This window comes from Prenolepis imparis, unplaced genomic scaffold (assembly GCF_030444845.1).
Source record: "Prenolepis imparis isolate NDT839.2.m4 unplaced genomic scaffold, iyPreImpa1.0 SCAF_3, whole genome shotgun sequence".
Taxonomy (NCBI): domain Eukaryota; kingdom Metazoa; phylum Arthropoda; class Insecta; order Hymenoptera; family Formicidae; genus Prenolepis; species Prenolepis imparis.
The window spans coordinates 1,451,124-1,471,132 of record NW_028141161.1 but is presented as its reverse complement, the minus strand read 5'-3'; the positions used below and the strand labels follow the sequence as shown (position 1 = coordinate 1,471,132).

The 20,009-nt window shown below is 43.0% G+C and overlaps 1 protein-coding gene across 1 annotated transcript; it reads right to left on the bottom strand.

Annotated features, from left to right (window-relative positions):
- Positions 1-18,469: 18,469 nt before the first annotated feature.
- LOC145934435 (uncharacterized) lies at positions 18,470-19,724 on the bottom strand. Its single transcript, XM_083034841.1, has one exon. It carries the CDS (start codon positions 19,620-19,622, stop codon positions 18,624-18,626), a length of 999 nt encoding a protein of 332 aa, XP_082890967.1. The 5' UTR covers positions 19,623-19,724; the 3' UTR covers positions 18,470-18,623.
- Between the last annotated feature and the right edge of the window lie 285 nt (positions 19,725-20,009).

Here is a 20,009-nt window from a genome sequence, read left to right as displayed (position 1 = left end):
TTCCTGAACCTCGTAGTGATTATTCAGAGAGGACGAACCGCTCATAATCTCTCGCCGAAAGCAACAACGAACAGTGAGGACCGCCGCACGTTAGTTATTGCAGAAGCGAAACGACGTTCAGAATGTTTAAATTTTATAATGCCTAAAACACGCCGTGCAGGAAGAAAGAATCAACTACGCCGTATAACAGCACGACTACATCGCACTGAATCAACACGTGGTCTCTCTAATTTCATTGGAATCGACTATCACAACGACGCGGAATACGATAGATTGTTCGGCGACTCCGTGCCTTTTAGCATTAATAATAATAATAATAATAATCACGCGGACGTTAAATTACGGGAGTGGCCTACTCAATTGCACGCGATCGAAATCAAGAATTCCAAGGTGCCATTGAACGACATCCCGGACAACGATCCACGCCGTACAAGGTATCTGCAGAAAGGTCTGGCATCCTGTACACCCTCTACAACGCGGGCACCCCGGATCATCGCCATCCAGTCGTTGTCCATTCCTTGGAAATTAAATAAGGTAGGTGCTCAAGATATTTCTTTACAACACGAGCCTCCCTTCTGCCCGGGAACCCGCGAAATACAAGAATCTAGTTCGGAAACTACGTCTACGCATTTTTGAATCACTTAACAATAATAACTAATAAATTCTCTTGCAATTTTAGAAATATTAGCTTACCACGTGGTTTCCAGAATATTCTCTGCGCGTCTTAAATTTTCTCATCTCCCAAAAAGAGAAATCGTGCGAAACCTTTTTTTTATCAAGGGTCAGTTTATGGCCCTCATAAAACTGCAGTAGGTATCCTACAGTCAACCCTTTGGAAAATTCTAAATCTTTCCAGAATATCTAGAAACTTCGTGAACGTGTTAGAACATTCAAATCGACCTCATGGCAACTATTTATTTTAACTAACATTAGTTTAAACAATTAACTCCTATGTGTCCAATAATACCGTCACACTTGGACATCCCCACCACTTTGCTCCTCCCCGAGGATGATTCCGAGGAAGAAACTATTGAAGAAACCCTAAATAACCTCCCGTATTGCCAACGGATAATCGGTTTTATTAATAAGGAAACAAGTGCCGCTCTCTGTACGGATTGCCGTATGCGTTTACCTATTGGCGTGCAATCTGAGTGGTTAACTTGCGCTAAGCATCTCCTCGTTATCGGCGACGTACCGACCGGAGTCGTTTGCTCAGTCTGCAATTTTTACCGACTGTCGAAAACACGTGACATCGACCACCCTTGTTATCATTGCCAACGAGCTTACCTTCTGTACCGCCGTGGTGAAGAACCCTACCGTATCGACTCGGACGGTAATACAATAATCACTATTTTCCACTCCGTCAACGATTCACTCGAACGATTCCGCGGATACATGGACTGATTCGTCAGTAATCGAATCTATACGAAACGCTCCCTTTCTCCCAAAACGCAACCGTGACCATAAAGGAAATACCTGTCGTCGTGGGTATCCCCGGAGTAATTCCGAAATACGACGTAGTCCGCCCCGCAGTTCGAGTTCGTAGGTCGCGATTTAAATTTCGTAAAATTTACGCCGCAACTGCACCCCCGGACGTAACAAAACTGGTGACAGCGGTGGGATTTTGAAATTTCCGAGCTATGGTCGGGACGCGCGGAAGACAGGGAGATAAGGAAGAATCGGTTGAAAAGGAATTCGCGGGAAAGGAATTAACTGAAGCACAGCTCGCGGATATACAAGCAAAATTAAAGCAAAAGGAAGTCGAAATTATCGAAGCTCAAAATCGTATTAGAACTAGGGAAGCTCTCGCGAAAACCAAAGAAATCAGCCTAAGAGAGGAGGCCGCACTCCTCGAAGAGCAACGGAAAAGAGCAGATAAACGAGAACGCGAAATCGAAACGCTCCGCGAAAATATGGAAAGGAATCCGGGAAAGAGCCAACCCCAGGGCACCATCCCTGAGGATATGAATTCCCTCAAAAACGATCTCCTCGCGGAAATCGAAATATTACGCAATGAGGTGAATCGGCTGCGGCGAGAGCCCAGTCCGTCTATCAGACTCTCGGGCCAACCTCTACTATCGCTCGACGACTCCGCCGGGCATTCCGAGTTACTTTCCGGACGACCCCAGTCCCCCAAGGTCTCCTTTCGCGAAGCGACCGAAACCGTGCCTACTTTCGACGGTTATAATATACCGTTAAGGCAATTTACACGGGCATGCCAACGCGCGAAAGAAATAATTCCCCCGACATCCGAACGCAACCTCACCAAACTCTTACTTAATAAGCTTAGCGGGCGTGCCTATAGCGCCGTCGAGGGGGAGCCCTGCGAAAGCATCACACAACTGATCGACCTATTAAATAACGCATTCGGGCCCGCGAAAACGATCGATCAATACAGGGGAGAACTTAGTATCGTATACTTAAAACCCCAAGAGCACATGTTAGATTACATCAGCCGCGTCAAAGATCTACGATCCGCGATTTTAGACGCCGAACGCCGCGCGATGGGACGCATAGATAATGAGACAGCCCTAAGAATCGACGAACTCACGGCACGATCCTTCTGCGAAGGACTCCCTCTGCAGTACAGATTGCAGATGGACAGACGATTATACTCCGTCCCGTCTGAGGCGTTCGCGAGAGCGAAAGAACTCGCAAAACGGGAAGAAATAGACCGCGATCGATATAAAACACGTGACCGCCGCGAACCCGAACCACCGCGAAACGAACATACGCGTCGGGGATACGCTAATACGCCTCCGCATAACGAAAATTATTTTCGGGAACGCTATCCGAACAATACGCGTAACGATCCGGTGAGATTCTCCGACGAACGCCCAACATATGGCGATAGACGCCAAAATTACAATAATACTAACACAAACACTAATGCGCCTACTCGTTACAACGACCGTCGCAATAAATGGTGCCGCTATTGCAAAAACAACGGGCACGAGATAGAAGAATGCAGAAAACGTGAATATAATAATAACGTACAAAAAAATGAGTCGGGAAACGCACCGAGCCCCGCGGGAAGGTCGGGTACACCTCACCAAGGGGCCTCTTCTCAAACGAACCGCCCGATAAGAGCGATAAGCACGGAACACGATCCGGAAACACGCGAATCGCAATGTTAACTCCGAACGATTTTTCACATGCGCCCGCGGTCACCATAGCCGCAGGTGGATTATCGACCGAGACATGCTTTATGATAGACACAGGTGCAGCGCCTAATCTTGTTAAACAAGGACAAATACTCCCCAGCAACGACATTGATAAAAGTTCGACGATCTTCCTTAGCGGAATCACGAACGATAAAATCAAAACGCTCGGGACTATTAGCATAAAATACCTCGGTCACCAAATCAAACTCCACGTCGTCACCGACGATTTTCCAATCTCGCAAGACGGAATCTTAGGTTCCGAATTCTTACAAGACGCGTCTAAAATAGACTACGTCAAACGCTGCATCATTTGGCAAGGGGCCTCAATCCCTTTCAACGCCGAACAAACATTCACGATCCCAGCAAGATCGCGAACTACACTACCGCTCCGTGTTAGCGATACCAACGTTAGCGTAGGGTATATATCACGGATCCACGTAAACGATGACATCTACTTAGGAGACGCCATCGTCACCAACCGCAACGGCATAGCCTACATAAAAGCCGTCAATACAAGCGATAAGGATCTCAAGTTCAACTTACCTAGAATAAGTCTTCAAGAGATAGAAAAACTCTCCACATCCTATCCTCGAGACCATGAGGGCTCACCGCCCCCTTCTAAGAATCGTAAAAGCACTCTCTCCAAATCTCATCCCTCGACCAAGAGTCATAAAACCTCCGAAGCCGCTCTCCCAACCTTAGGGCATGAGGAGACCTTCGCTAAGAAAACACAGTACGTCGCAACACTAAGTAAACAAAACACATCCCGTCCCGACGAGATTAAGACACTACTGCGACTCGATCATCTAAACACGGAAGAAACGAAACACGTACATAACCTAATACACACTTACAATGATCTGTTTCGCCTTCCTACCGACAAACTACACTCTACTAACGTCACCACACACACCATCCCAACGACCGACGAACTTCCGGTACACACAAAACAATACAGATACCCGCCGATGCACAAGGAGGAGATTAACAAACAAGTGCAAGAACTCATTGAGAATGATGTAATCCAACCATCTATGTCACCATATAACTCCCCCTTGTGGATTGTGCCCAAAAAACCGGACTCACAAGGTAACAAGCGTTGGCGAATGGTAATAGATTACCGAGCACTGAACGAAAAAACAGTCGGGGACGCTTACCCCTTACCAAACATAGTAGAGATCCTCGATCAGCTGGGGAGCGCGAAATACTTTAGTGTGTTTGACTTGGCATCGGGTTTTCACCAGATAAAGATGAACGAATCCCACACACATAAAACCGCGTTTTCCACTCCGTATGGGCATTATGAATTTAAACGAATGCCATTCGGGCTCAAAAATGCCCCCGCGACCTTTCAAAGGCTCATGGACCAGGTACTGTCGGGACTTCAAGGTGCCGAACTCTTCGTGTATCTCGACGATATAGTATTGTATTCCAGTTCGTTGCGAGAACACGAAATCAAATTCCACAAACTAGCGGAACGACTCAGAAGGACAGGACTGCGCCTCCAGCCCGACAAATGCGAATTCCTCCGCAAAGAAGTCACATACCTGGGCCATGTAATAAGTGAAGCCGGAGTAAAACCCGATCCCAAGAAAATAACAGCGGTCGAAGATTTCCCTAGACCCAAACACGCGAAAAACATAAAACAATTCTTAGGACTCGCGGGCTACTATCGAAGGTTTATACCTAACTTCTCCAAGATAGCACAACCTCTCACGAATCTGCTAAAAAAAGAGGAATCATTCGTCTGGAAAGAGGAACAAGAGTCGGCTTTCACGCAGCTCCGCAATGCGCTTTGTAATGAACCGATTTTGCAATACCCAGACTTCACTAAACCGTTCATTGTAACTACCGACGCATCCGGATATGCGGTTGGAGAAATACTTAGCCAGGGCACTATAGGGAAGGATCTTCCTATAGCCTACACATCGAGACTATTGAATAAAGCAGAAATAAACTACTCTACCATTGAGAAAGAACTGTTAGCAATAGTATATAGTGTAAATTATTTCAGACCATACCTATATGGCCGACAATTCCAGTTAGTAACCGATCATAAGCCTCTAGTATGGCTACACTCAGTAAAGGACCCATCATCGCGTTTAGTCCGATGGCGTCTAAAATTACTAGAGTACGAATATAAAGTAGAATACAAAACAGGTAAAATAAATGCTAACGCCGACGCGTTATCTAGAAACCCTGTTATCGAACAAATTCTCCCGCTTGTAAACACATCCGACTCCGACGAATCACTATTTTCGACTAATCAACATAAGAAAACACAAGCCCCAACAAATGTCGATTCTCCCATACCAACAAATGTAAATTCATCAACAAGAAATAACGTTGATAGTACCGCAGAAAATGAATCCGACAAAGAAATCGAGACTGACGATAGCTCCAGTTCAGACGAAGAGAATCAAATCTTCGATAACCCTAGAACCCCCTTTGAATTACGAGAACCGAACGCGAGATTCAAAATAATAACTATTCCAGATAACTTTATAACCAGAAAAGACAATCTTGTTATATTTGCTACGCAACAAGGCGTACCGCTGGGACGAGGAGCTCAAATGTTGCATGATAATAACATACTACCCGTAATTAAAGACGCCACGTTGGGCAGAACAAAAGTTAATTGCAACGGTAACAGACACTTAATATCACTTATCGCTAAAGAAAGAGTCTCAGCCGCCACTGAAATAGAAATTATCAAAGAAACGCTACGCTCACTAAAGGACGTAGTTACAGAATTGGACCTACAGTCAATCTCGATATGTCAAGACAATGTAGATAGCATTACCTGGAATATCATATATTCATTGCTGCAGCGTACATTAAGCGACACTAATCTTAAGATATTCGTATGCGCAAACAAGATCGAAATTCCACTCCCTGCAGATAGAGAAAGAATTATAAAAGATAACCACAGCTCAGCGATAGGAGGCCATAAAGGAGTAACCAAAACGTATAACCGACTAAAAGAACGATACTCCTGGCCAAAGATGAAGGAAGACGTCTGTGAATATATTCGTAAATGTAAAGATTGTCAACTGAAAAAATTAGTAAGAGTAAAAACTAAACAACCAATGGTGCTTACAGATACGCCAGGCACAGCATTTGATAAAATCTCAATGGATATAATGGGACCTCTTCCTACAACTTCTTTAGGAAATACATACATTCTTACCATACAGGACCTTTTAACTAAGTATTCACTAGCCATTCCATTGAAGCACGCATCCGCAACCGACGTAGCCGATGCACTCACTAACGAATTCATATGTATATACGGCGCTCCTATAGCTTGGTTAACTGACCAAGGGTCACATTTCCTTAATTCTCTGTTGCGCAATATAGCACGTAAGTTTAGAATTAAGCAATATAAAACTACAGCTTATAGACCGCAATCGAATGGTTCGATTGAAAGATCCCACCATGTACTATGGGAATACCTTAAACAATATGTTAATAAAAACCGCGAATGGGATCAATTTTTGAAGTTAGCTACGTTCTCATATAACACTAGTGTACACGAAGGCACGCGATACACTCCGCACGAACTTATATTCGGCAAAATAGCGCGTGTCCCCTCCAACGATCCGCCACTAGAGAATGAAGAAAACGAAACATACTCGCATTATCTTCGAGAATTGTTCTCTAGAATCCGCGACGTACAAGATAACGCGCGCGAAAATTTAATAGAAGCTAAGATTAGATCTAAGAAATATTACGATAGGAAACTAAATGTAAAGGAATTTAAGGTAGGAGATAACGTATACCTATTAAAAGAACCCAAAAAGGGGAAACTATCCGACCAATATACAGGCCCCTATAAAATTATACAAATCCTAAAAAACCATAATGTTAAGTTAGCTATAAGTAATAATAGGTTTAGAATTGTACATATGGATAAGCTAAAACCCTCGCCACATCAAGCCCCTACCCCGGAATACCCCCACTCCGAAGATGACTATATCTCGGACACCCCGACGGAGGACGGGCCAGTAACCAGCCAACCACGACAGAATGAAGACCTACGCAAGCATACTAACTGCAATCGCACTGTTAGCCCTAACCTCTAATGGGCTAATAGGGTACGACTGCGGAGGCCGCGGTTTAAATATCACTACGCTCTCACTATTGGACATAGAAGAATGCAAAGTCGACGACATCGAGCCAAAGAAGGAAGAGGTCTACGTACAATTGCTACAGTTGAGCGAATTCGAGCACACATCAGGAATCCAGTGCAAAATTGAAGTCGACCGAACTGTCTATTACTGTGGGATGCACTCACACATATCTGCCGTACATAACGGCAGACGCGAGTACATTCACGAAACATCGGCCGATACTTGTAGAAAACTGCACGAAACGGGAACCATCTCCTTAGGATTAAACGGACATCTCTCCGACATTAAACCAAACGCTACCAATCTGCGCGCAGTAACATTCGCAGGTTCCGTAAAAACCGACGGAGGATGTAGCGGGACTCAATACAGCGATCCGTACGGCACCTGGGATAACGCAATCGTCCAAGCCTCAATACGGATCACTACCCGGAAGCTGGAGTTACCCGTTAAACACAACACTAACGAGGTAATACTCCCCTCAGGTGTTCGCTGCCCCGTGACAACAGGAGAATGCAACGACGCAGACGGAGCCTCCACATACTGGTCGGTGTTACCTGCCGACAATTGCCATTTCGGCCGATACGATGTCCTATACGAAGGATTGGCACATCGCTTATCACCGAAATCATCGCATAAGGACTCCCCAACGGTCTACACGGTAACGACACAAGATACCACGTTCGCGCTGGCACGCACAACCGAGACAAACATCTGTGGATATAAACTCCTACGAACTGAGCACCCCAAGCTCTGCGTCCTCGAAACGCAGCCAGGACGCGTGTTCAAAGGTCGTTCAAAAATCAAAATCGACAATCTTGATATTTTCTCGTACGTAAACTCCAAGTTTATTTACGTAGAAAAACACCTCAGAACACAGCTATCACAACTATACAGAGACATAATGGAACAGAAATGCGCCCTCGAGAGACAAATCCTGCTCAACGCTCTCTCCCTTGCAAGCATTGCACCAGACGAGATGGCGCACAGAATTATGAAATCACCAGGGTACACCGCCATTACAGCTGGCGAGGTTATCCACCTCATCAAATGCGTACCTGTGGAATGCCGAGTACGACCCGTCGACAATTGCTACAACGAGCTTCCCGTCACCCACCAGAATAAATCCCTTTTCCTATTACCCAGATCAAAAATACTCACAAAATCTGGAACACTCAAGGACTGCAACGAACTCCTACCAGCGATGTACCAAGTGCACAACATATGGTACCGACTGACACCGAAACCAGTGGAGTCAATCGCACCTCCGACAATCCAGCCGTTGACCAAGCCGTCATGGAGATACGTAAGCCCTGACTCGCTCGCCTCCAGCGGCATTTACACCAGCGAAGACCTGGATCGTCTGCGCGACCACATCATGTTCCCGATGGAAAAACCCTCAATGCTCAACACGATCGCCAGGGGAGCAATGGGACACGAAGTCCCCACAGGAAGTCTATCCATGCTAAACCTGCTAGACGAGAAAACACTCGACAAGCTAGCAGAAAACACGGGAGCACGCTTATGGAAAGGTTTCATAAGCTTCGGATCCGCCAGCGCCGGAGTGCTGGGCATCTTTGTCGTCGCACGACTTGCCAAATTAATAATAGACACACTGATCCCTGGCTACGCGCTTCACTCCGTTTACGGATGGAGCCTACACCTCCTGGGAGCCGTATGGACATCAGTCACGAACATATTATTACACATGAGAAGACCGGCCGACGGAGGACAAAATAACAAAAGGAAGCAACCACCACTGGGACCACTACCCGTACAGGAAGAATCTACACCCCTAGCCCCCCCCTCACAAGAAGAAGACTCCCCACCAATACAAAAAGTGAAAAGTGAAGCGCATGTAAATTATAAAGAATTGCGCAACCTCCTCAACGAAGAGGTATAGACTCGTTCACCACTAAGAAATAAGAAAGTGTTAACCTTAACATTAAGCATAAATAAAATTATACCCACTATGATATAGAACTGAAAAAGTTAGACATGGTCCAACTTTTTCTTCTAAGGGGGGAGGTGTCACGTCCGGCTACTTAAATTTTTTCACTCTTATGCAAAATAATTCTAAGTTCTTATAACACCGTTCGAAATGCGCGCCAATGCCGGCCATGACATCTAACTCCGCCTAGTGCCTGAGCGCGGCGCTCCGCAGCACCTGGGAACTTCCCTACCACGGCAACTCCCTACCCTAGAGAGTTCCCCCACTCTCGGCCGCCGCAACCGAGCTGCCGAAAACCGAAGGACCTCAGAGCGAGCCCAGAGGAGCTCAGTTCTAATCGCGCCGTCAAGCAGAGCAGTCACCTTTAAGACTCTCTCCGAATTCTAAAATTCAAATTCTAACTCTAAGATTCTAATTCTAATTCTAAGACTCTAATTCTAACTTTAACTCTAAGATTCTAACTCTAAAATTTAACTTAGATACTTTGTATTACTCGTAGTGTTATACTAGAATAAAAGTGTTATATATTCTAAATTCATTCTAAATTAGTTCCAACCTCGTGTAGCTCCAAGCCTATATTATTTCTACAACGCATCTCGAATTCTCTCGCCTGCACACGCCGAATAATCCATTCCTAACAAATTATTATTCTATAACATAGAAATATTTTCTGAACCTCGTAGTGATTATTCAGAGAGGACGAACCGCTCATAATCTCTCGCCGAAAGCAACAACAAACAGTGAGGACCGCCGCACGTTAATTATTGCAGAAGCGAAACGACGTTCAGAACGTTTAAATTTTACAATGCCTAAAACACGCGTCAAATAATCCATTCCTAACAAATTACTATTCTATAACATAGAAATATTTCCTGAACCTCGTAGTGATTATTCAGAGAGGACGAACCGCTCATAATCTCTCGCCGAAAGCAACAACGAACAGTGAGGACCGCCGCACGTTAGTTATTGCAGAAGCGAAACGACGTTCAGAATGTTTAAATTTTATAATGCCTAAAACACGCCGTGCAGGAAGAAAGAATCAACTACGGCGTATAACAGCACGACTACATCGCACTGAATCAACACGTGGTCTCTCTAATTTCATTGGAATCGACTATCACAACGACGCGGAATACGATAGATTGTTCGGCGACTCCGTGCCTTTTAGCATTAATAATAATAATAATAATCACGCGGACGTTAAATTACGGGAGTGGCCTACTCAATTGCACGCGATCGAAATCAAGAATTCCAAGGTGCCATTGAACGACATCCCGGACAACGATCCACGCCGTACAAGGTATCTGCAGAAAGGTCTGGCATCCTGTACACCCTCTACAACGCGGGTACCCCGGATCATCGCCATCCAGTCGTTGTCCATTCCTTGGAAATTAAATAAGGTAGGTGCTCAAGATATTTCTTTACAACACGAGCCTCCCTTCTGCCCGGGAACCCGCGAAATACAAGAATCTATTTCGGAAACTACGTCTACGCATTTTTAAATCACTTAACAATAATAACTAATAAATTCTCTTGCAATTTTAGAAATATTAGTTTACCACGTGGTTTCCAGAATATTCTCTGCGCGTCTTAAATTTTCTCATCTCCCAAAAAGAGAAATCGTGCGAAACCTTTTTTTTTTATCAAGGGTCAGTTTATGGCCCTCATAAAACTGCAGTAGGTATCCTACAGTCAACCCTTTGGAAAATTCTAAATCTTTCCAGAATATCTAGAAACTTCGTGAACGTGTTAGAACATTCAAATCGACCTCATGGCAACTATTTATTTTAACTAACATTAGTTTAAACAATTAACTCCTATGTGTCCAATAATACCGTCACACTTGGACATCCCCACCACTTTGCTCCTCCCCGAGGATGATTCCGAGGAAGAAACTATTGAAGAAACCCTAAATAACCTCCCGTATTGCCAACGGATAATCGGTTTTATTAATAAGGAAACAAGTGCCGCTCTCTGTACGGATTGTCGTATGCGTTTACCTATTGGCGTGCAATCTGAGTGGTTAACTTGCGCTAAGCATCTCCTCGTTATCGGCGACGTACCGACCGGAGTCGTTTGCTCAGTCTGCAATTTTTACCGACTGTCGAAAACACGTGACATCGACCACCCTTGTTATCATTGCCAACGAGCTTACCTTCTGTACCGCCGTGGTGAAGAACCCTACCGTATCGACTCGGATGGTAATACAATAATCACTATTTTCCACTCCGTCAACGATTCACTCGAACGATTCCGCGGATACATGGACTGATTCGTCAGTAATCGAATCTATACGAAACGCTCCCTTTCTCCCAAAACGCAACCGTGACCATAAAGGAAATACCTGTCGTCGTGGGTATCCCCGGAGTAATTCCGAAATACGACGTAGTCCGCCCCGCAGTTCGAGTTCGTAGGTCGCGATTTAAATTTCGTAAAATTTACGCCGCAACTGCACCCCCGGACGTAACATCAGCCCCCCCACCACTTAAAAATAATAATATTGGATTCATCTTTGCGGCAGAATTAGGAGCTTTTTATGAGCTTTTAAACGTATATAATTTTGATTTTTGAGCTCATCCCCTTAATCCCAAAACAACCCTTTAATTAATGGAATTTATGAAATTCAAGGAAAAATGTTATAAAGAGTAAAATTCTTTATATTGTGGATGTAGTATACAAAATTCCGAGAATAAACTTTTAAAATACGCGTATTTCGATTATTGAGCTACAACCCCTCTGCCAAAAAACCACCCATCAACTCCTCGGCACAAGAGAGAACCGCACTTAAAATGCGGAAAATTAATTGTTTGGCAATTAAATATTGTTTACTGATTTATGAGCTCGCAAAATACGTATATTTCGATTATTGAGCTACAACCCCTCTGCCAAAAAAACCACCCCACAACTCCCCGGCATAAGAGAGAACTGAACTTAAAATGCGGAAAATTAACTGTTTGGCAATTAAATATTGTTTACTGATTTATGAGCTCGCAAAATATGTACATTTTTATTGAATTCATGACATCTTCTTTTGCAAAAATATTATATTCCTGCTATACAATAAAATTATAAATTTATATATATGTGTATGCATATATATATATATATAATAAATTATAAATAATTTATTAAATAAATAATTAAGTAAATAATTGTCAATTATGCTCGTTTTAGTTGGCCTTACTTACGCATAGTCACCTTGTTGATTAATTATTATTATACACGAGCCTATTTATTTGTCTCATATTGATAAAATAAATATAATATATTGCTGTGAAATGTTCAAAAGAAATTTCAGACATTTTTTTTATTTCATAAAACTAAATAGATAAAACAAATAGATAAACTAAATAAAACATAAAATAAAAAGTAATTTCTTATTGAAAAAAAAAATTACTATTACAAGTGACTTACTTACCATTAACTTAAGACAATAGATAAAAATAGTAGAAAGTATAAGATCGTATAAAATAATAATGACTAAAGTAGAACTTAGTTATTCATATCGCGATTTTTCGGAATCCTGTCCGCTGCTCGTCGGAACCAATCAATTATTGTTTCAATGGTACGATCATCAATTTTTCGGTACCGCTTTTTTACAGCATCTGTAAATTGTATACATATACGTATATTTTTTGAAAGTATACAAATTCATATATTATAATGAAGTGTATATAATCAATGCAGTACATTTAAAAATTACTTTTTTTTATGAGTTTTTCTTTTGAAGGAAGATGTTAATTGAGAAAATAATTTGAATAACACCTCGTTTATTAACTAGGTTTATTAAATAAGTAAATGGATTATAAAACATTCCAGATTTGTCTAGGACAGAAAATCCATATTTTGAGTGGATTTAAAATATGGAATTGCAGATTCCAAAAATACGGCTTTTAACCTGCATAAATCTTGACAAATGTGAAATTTTCGATAGGATCTGTTTACTTTAAGTTAATAAGCAAGGTTTCAATAAATTTGTAGAATTAAGATTTCCTTTAAAAAAGAACGCATTTTATATTTATTTGTAAGAAAACTAATTTCTTTACTTATTATACAGGATGTTCTAAAAAGGTGCGGCCAAATTTTAGGGAGATATTTCTCACACCTAAGGGATGAAAAAATGTTATATAAACATGAGTGCGGAAACGCTTATTTCAGGAGTTATGTTGAAAATACTGTTGACTGCATTACTTACAAGAAACAATTTGGGATTAATTATTGTGGACGACAATCGTTTAATCAGTAAGTTTAGTTACATTTTTTTTAAGTGACCTTGAGTACAACAAATGCTGAAAATGTCCACCATTCGCCTGAATACACGCTGGTATAAACGCTGCGCGTTCCGGCCATTACCATCTGCCAAGCCATAAATGAAGTGCATGTCTGATAGTTCCGCATTTGTGTACATAACCATGGCTGTGATTTTGTACAATTACAATAAACCTTAATTGTTTCACGGATGATCTGCAGTACAGAACTGAATTAAAATGTGATCACAATGTTCTGCCAACTTTAAGGGATGCGCATCCGTTGAAGTTGGCAGAACAATAAATATTGACTTTGAATAACAAATATTGTCACGTCCGGCTACTTAAATTTTTTCACTCTTATGCAAAATAATTCTAAGTTCTTATAACACCGTTCGAAATGCGCGCCAATGCCGGCCATGACATCTAACTCCGCCTAGTGCCTGAGCGCGGCGCTCCGCAGCACCTGGGAACTTCCCTACCACGGCAACTCCCTACCCTAGAGAGTTCCCCCACTCTCGGCCGCCGCAACCGAGCTGCCGAAAACCGAAGGACCTCAGAGCGAGCCCAGAGGAGCTCAGTTCTAATCGCGCCGTCAAGCAGAGCAGTCACCTTTAAGACTCTCTCCGAATTCTAAAATTCAAATTCTAACTCTAAGATTCTAATTCTAATTCTAAGACTCTAATTCTAACTTTAACTCTAAGATTCTAACTCTAAAATTTAACTTAGATACTTTGTATTACTCGTAGTGTTATACTAGAATAAAAGTGTTATATATATATATATTCTAAATTCATTCTAAATTAGTTCCAACCTCGTGTAGCTCCAAGCCTATATTATTTCTACAACGCATCTCGAATTCTCTCGCCTGCACACGCCGAATAATCCATTCCTAACAAATTATTATTCTATAACATAGAAATATTTTCTGAACCTCGTAGTGATTATTCAGAGAGGACGAACCGCTCATAATCTCTCGCCGAAAGCAACAACAAACAGTGAGGACCGCCGCACGTTAATTATTGCAGAAGCGAAACGACGTTCAGAACGTTTAAATTTTACAATGCCTAAAACACGCGTCAAATAATCCATTCCTAACAAATTACTATTCTATAACATAGAAATATTTCCTGAACCTCGTAGTGATTATTCAGAGAGGACGAACCGCTCATAATCTCTCGCCGAAAGCAACAACGAACAGTGAGGACCGCCGCACGTTAGTTATTGCAGAAGCGAAACGACGTTCAGAATGTTTAAATTTTATAATGCCTAAAACACGCCGTGCAGGAAGAAAGAATCAACTACGGCGTATAACAGCACGACTACATCGCACTGAATCAACACGTGGTCTCTCTAATTTCATTGGAATCGACTATCATAACGACGCGGAATACGATAGATTGTTCGGCGACTCCGTGCCTTTTAGCATTAATAATAATAATAATAATCACGCGGACGTTAAATTACGGGAGTGGCCTACTCAATTGCACGCGATCGAAATCAAGAATTCCAAGGTGCCATTGAACGACATCCCGGACAACGATCCACGCCGTACAAAGTATCTGCAGAAAGGTCTGGCATCCTGTACACCCTCTACAACGCGGGTACCCCGGATCATCGCCATCCAGTCGTTGTCCATTCCTTGGAAATTAAATAAGGTAGGTGCTCAAGATATTTCTTTACAACACGAGCCTCCCTTCTGCCCGGGAACCCGCGAAATACAAGAATCTATTTCGGAAACTACGTCTACGCATTTTTGAATCACTTAACAATAATAACTAATAAATTCTCTTGCAATTTTAGAAATATTAGTTTACCACGTGGTTTCCAGAATATTCTCTGCGCGTCTTAAATTTTCTCATCTCCCAAAAAGAGAAATCGTGCGAAACCTTTTTTTTTTATCAAGGGTCAGTTTATGGCCCTCATAAAACTGCAGTAGGTATCCTACAGTCAACCCTTTGGAAAATTCTAAATCTTTCCAGAATATCTAGAAACTTCGTGAACGTGTTAGAACATTCAAATCGACCTCATGGCAACTATTTATTTTAACTAACATTAGTTTAAACAATTAACTCCTATGTGTCCAATAATACCGTCACACTTGGACATCCCCACCACTTTGCTCCTCCCCGAGGATGATTCCGAGGAAGAAACTATTGAAGAAACCCTAAATAACCTCCCGTATTGCCAACGGATAATCGGTTTTATTAATAAGGAAACAAGTGCCGCTCTCTGTACGGATTGTCGTATGCGTTTACCTATTGGCGTGCAATCTGAGTGGTTAACTTGCGCTAAGCATCTCCTCGTTATCGGCGACGTACCGACCGGAGTCGTTTGCTCAGTCTGCAATTTTTACCGACTGTCGAAAACACGTGACATCGACCACCCTTGTTATCATTGCCAACGAGCTTACCTTCTGTACCGCCGTGGTGAAGAACCCTACCGTATCGACTCGGATGGTAATACAATAATCACTATTTTAAGCAGTGGTATCAACGCAGAGTACTGATTCCGCGGATACATGGACTGATTCGTCAGTAATCGAATCTATACGAAACGCTCCCTTTCTCCCAAAACGCAACCGTGACCATAAAGGAAATACCTGTCGTCGTGGGTATTGTTACGTCCGGGGGTGCAGTTGCGGCGTAAATTTTACGAAATTTAAATCGCGACCTACGAACTCGAACTGCGGGGCGGACTACGTCGTATTTCGGAATTACTCCGGGGATACCCACGACGACAGGTATTTCCTTTATGGTCACGGTTGCGTTTTGGGAGAAAGGGAGCGTTTCGTATAGGTTCGATTACCGACGAATCAGTCCATGTATCCGCGGAATCGTTCGAGTGAATCGTTGACGGAGTGGAAAATAGTGATTACTGTATTACCATCCGAGTCGATACGGTAGGGTTCTTCACCACGGCGGTACAGAAGGTAAGCTCGTTGGCAATGATAACAAGGGTGGTCGATGTCACGTGTTGTCGACAGTCGGTAAAAATTGCAGACTGAGCAAACGACTCCGGTCGGTACGTCGCCGATAACGAGGAGATGCTTAGCGCAAGTTAACCACTCAGATTGCACGCCAATAGGTAAACGCATACGGCAATCCGTACAGAGAGCGGCACTTGTTTCCTTATTAATAAAACCGATTATCCGTTGGCAATACGGGAGGTTATTTAGGGTTTCTTCAATAATTTCTTCCTCGGAATCATCCTCGGGGAGGAGCAAAGTGGTGGGGATGTCCAAGTGTGACGGTATTATTGGACACATAGGAGTTAATTGTTTAAACTAATGTTAGTTAAAATAAATAGTTGCCATGAGGTCGATTTGAATGTTCTAACACGTTCACGAAGTTTCTAGATATTCTGGAAAGATTTAGAATTTTCCAAAGGGTTGACTGTAGGATACCTACTGCAGTTTTATGAGGGCCATAAACTGACCCTTGATAAAAAAAAAAGGTTTCGCACGATTTCTCTTTTTGGGAGATGAGAAAATTTAAGACGCGCAGAGAATATTCTGGAAACCACGTGGTAAGCTAATATTTCTAAAATTGCAAGAGAATTTATTAGTTATTATTGTTAAGTGATTCAAAAATGCGTAGACGTAGTTTCCGAAATAGATTCTTGTATTTCGCGGGTTCCTGGGCAGAAGGGAGGCTCGTGTTGTAAAGAAATATCTTGAGCACCTACCTTATTTAATTTCCAAGGAATGGACAACGACTGGATGGCGATGATCCGGGGTACCCGCGTTGTAGAGGGTGTACAGGATGCCAGACCTTTCTGCAGATACCTTGTACGGCGTGGATCGTTGTCCGGGATGTCGTTCAATGGCACCTTGGAATTCTTGATTTCGATCGCGTGCAATTGCGTAGGCCACTCCCGTAATTTAACGTCCGCGTGATTATTATTATTATTATTAATGCTAAAAGGCACGGAGTCGCCGAACAATCTATCGTATTCCGCGTCGTTATGATAGTCGATTCCAATGAAATTAGAGAGACCACGTGTTGATTCAGTGCGATGTAGTCGTGCTGTTATACGCCGTAGTTGATTCTTTCTTCCTGCACGGCGTGTTTTAGGCATTATAAAATTTAAACATTCTGAACGTCGTTTCGCTTCTGCAATAACTAACGTGCGGCGGTCCTCACTGTTCGTTGTTGCTTTCGGCGAGAGATTATGAGCGGTTCGTCCTCTCTGAATAATCACTACGAGGTTCAGGAAATATTTCTATGTTATAGAATAGTAATTTGTTAGGAATGGATTATTTGACGCGTGTTTTAGGCATTGTAAAATTTAAACGTTCTGAACGTCGTTTCGCTTCTGCAATAATTAACGTGCGGCGGTCCTCACTGTTTGTTGTTGCTTTCGGCGAGAGATTATGAGCGGTTCGTCCTCTCTGAATAATCACTACGAGGTTCAGAAAATATTTCTATGTTATAGAATAATAATTTGTTAGGAATGGATTATTCGACGTGTGCAGGCGAGAGAATTCGAGATGCGTTGTAGAAATAATATAGGCTTGGAGATACACGAGGTTGGAACTAATTTAGAATGAATTTAGAATATATATATATATAACACTTTTATTCTAGTATAACACTACGAGTAATACAAAGTATCTAAGTTAAATTTTAGAGTTAGAATCTTAGAGTTAGAGTCTTAGAATTAGAATTAGAATCTTAGAGTTAGAATTTGAATTTTAGAATTCGGAGAGAGTCTTAAAGGTGACTGCTCTGCTTGACGGCGCGATTAGAACTGAGCTCCTCTGGGCTCGCTCTGAGGTCCTTCGGTTTTCGGCAGCTCGGTTGCGGCGGCCGAGAGTGGGGGAACTCTCTAGAGTAGGGAGTTGCCGTGGTAGGGAAGTTCCCAGGTGCTGCGGAGCGCCGCGCTCAGGCACTAGGCGGAGTTAGATGTCATGGCCGGCATTGGCGCGCATTTCAAACGGTGTTATAAGAACTTAGAATTATTTTGCATAGGAGTGAAAAATTTAAGTAGCCGGACGTGACACCTCCCCCCTTAGAAGAAAAAGTTGGACCATGTCTAACTTTTTCCAGTTCTATATCATAGTGGGTATAATTTTATTTATGCTTAATGTTAAGGTTAACACTTTCTTATTTCCTAGTGGTGAACGAGTCTATACCTCTTCGTTGAGGAGGTTGCGCAATTCTTTATAATTTACATGCGCTTCACTTTTCACTTTTTGTATTGGTGGGGAGTCTTCTTCTTGTGAGGGGGGGGCTAGGGGTGTTGATTCTTCCTGTACGGGTAGTGGTCCCAGTGGTGGTTGCTTCCTTTTGTTATTTTGTCCTCCGTCGGCCGGTCTTCCCATGTGTAATAATATGTTCGTGACTGATGTCCATACGGCTCCCAGGAGGTGTAGGCTCCATCCGTAAACGGAGTGAAGTGCGTATCCATGGATCAGTGTGTCTATTATTAATTTGGCAAGTCGTGCGACGACAAAGATGCCCAGCACTCCGGCGCTGGCGGATCCGAAGCTTATGAAACCTTTCCATAAGCGTGCTCCCGTGTTTTCTGCTAGCTTGTCGAGTGTTTTCTCGTCTAGCAGGTTTAGCATGGATAGACTTCCTGTGGGGACTTCGTGTCCCATTGCTCCCCTGGCGATCGTGTTGAGCATTGAGGGTTTTTCCATCGGGAACATGATGTGGTCGCGCAGACGATCCAGGTCTTCGCTGGTGTAAATGCCGCTGGAGGCGAGCGAGTCAGGGCTTACGTATCTCCATGACGGTTTGGTTAACGGCTGGATTGTCGGAGGTGCGATTGACTCCACTGGTTTCGGTGTCAGTCGGTACCATATGTTGTGCACTTGGTACATCGCTGGTAGGAGTTCGTTGCAGTCCCTGAGTGTTCCAGATTTTGTGAGTATTTTTGATCTGGGTAATAGGAAAAGAGATTTATTTTGGTGGGTGACGGGAAGCTCGTTGTAGCAATTGTCGACGGGTCGTACTCGGCATTCCACAGGTACGCATTTGATGAGGTGGATAACCTCGCCAGCTGTAATGGCGGTGTACCCTGGTGATTTCATAATTCTGTGCGCCATCTCGTCTGGTGCAATGCTTGCAAGGGAGAGAGCGTTGAGCAGGATTTGTCTCTCCAGGGCGCATTTCTGTTCCATTATGTCTCTGTATAGTTGTGATAGCTGTGTTCTGAGGTGTTTTTCTACGTAAATAAACTTGGAGTTTACGTACGAGAAAATATCAAGATTGTCGATTTTGATTTTTGAACGACCTTTGAACACGCGTCCTGGCTGCGTTTCGAGGACGCAGAGCTTGGGGTGCTCAGTTCGCAGGGGTTTATATCCACAGATGTTTGTCTCGGTTGTGCGTGCCAGCGCGAACGTGGTATCTTGTGTCGTTACCGTGTAGACCGTTGGGGAGTCCTTATGCGCTGATTTCGGTGATAAGCGATGTGCCAATCCTTCGTATAGGACATCGTATCGGCCGAAATGGCAATTGTCGGCAGGTAACACCGACCAGTATGTGGAGGCTCCGTCTGCGTCGTT

What these genes read in the sequence shown, in the direction of transcription:
- LOC145934435 (XM_083034841.1), bottom strand. Translation starts at nt 19,622, where the DNA reads ATGGAACAGAAATGCGCCCTGGAGAGACAAATCCTGCTCAACGCTCTC.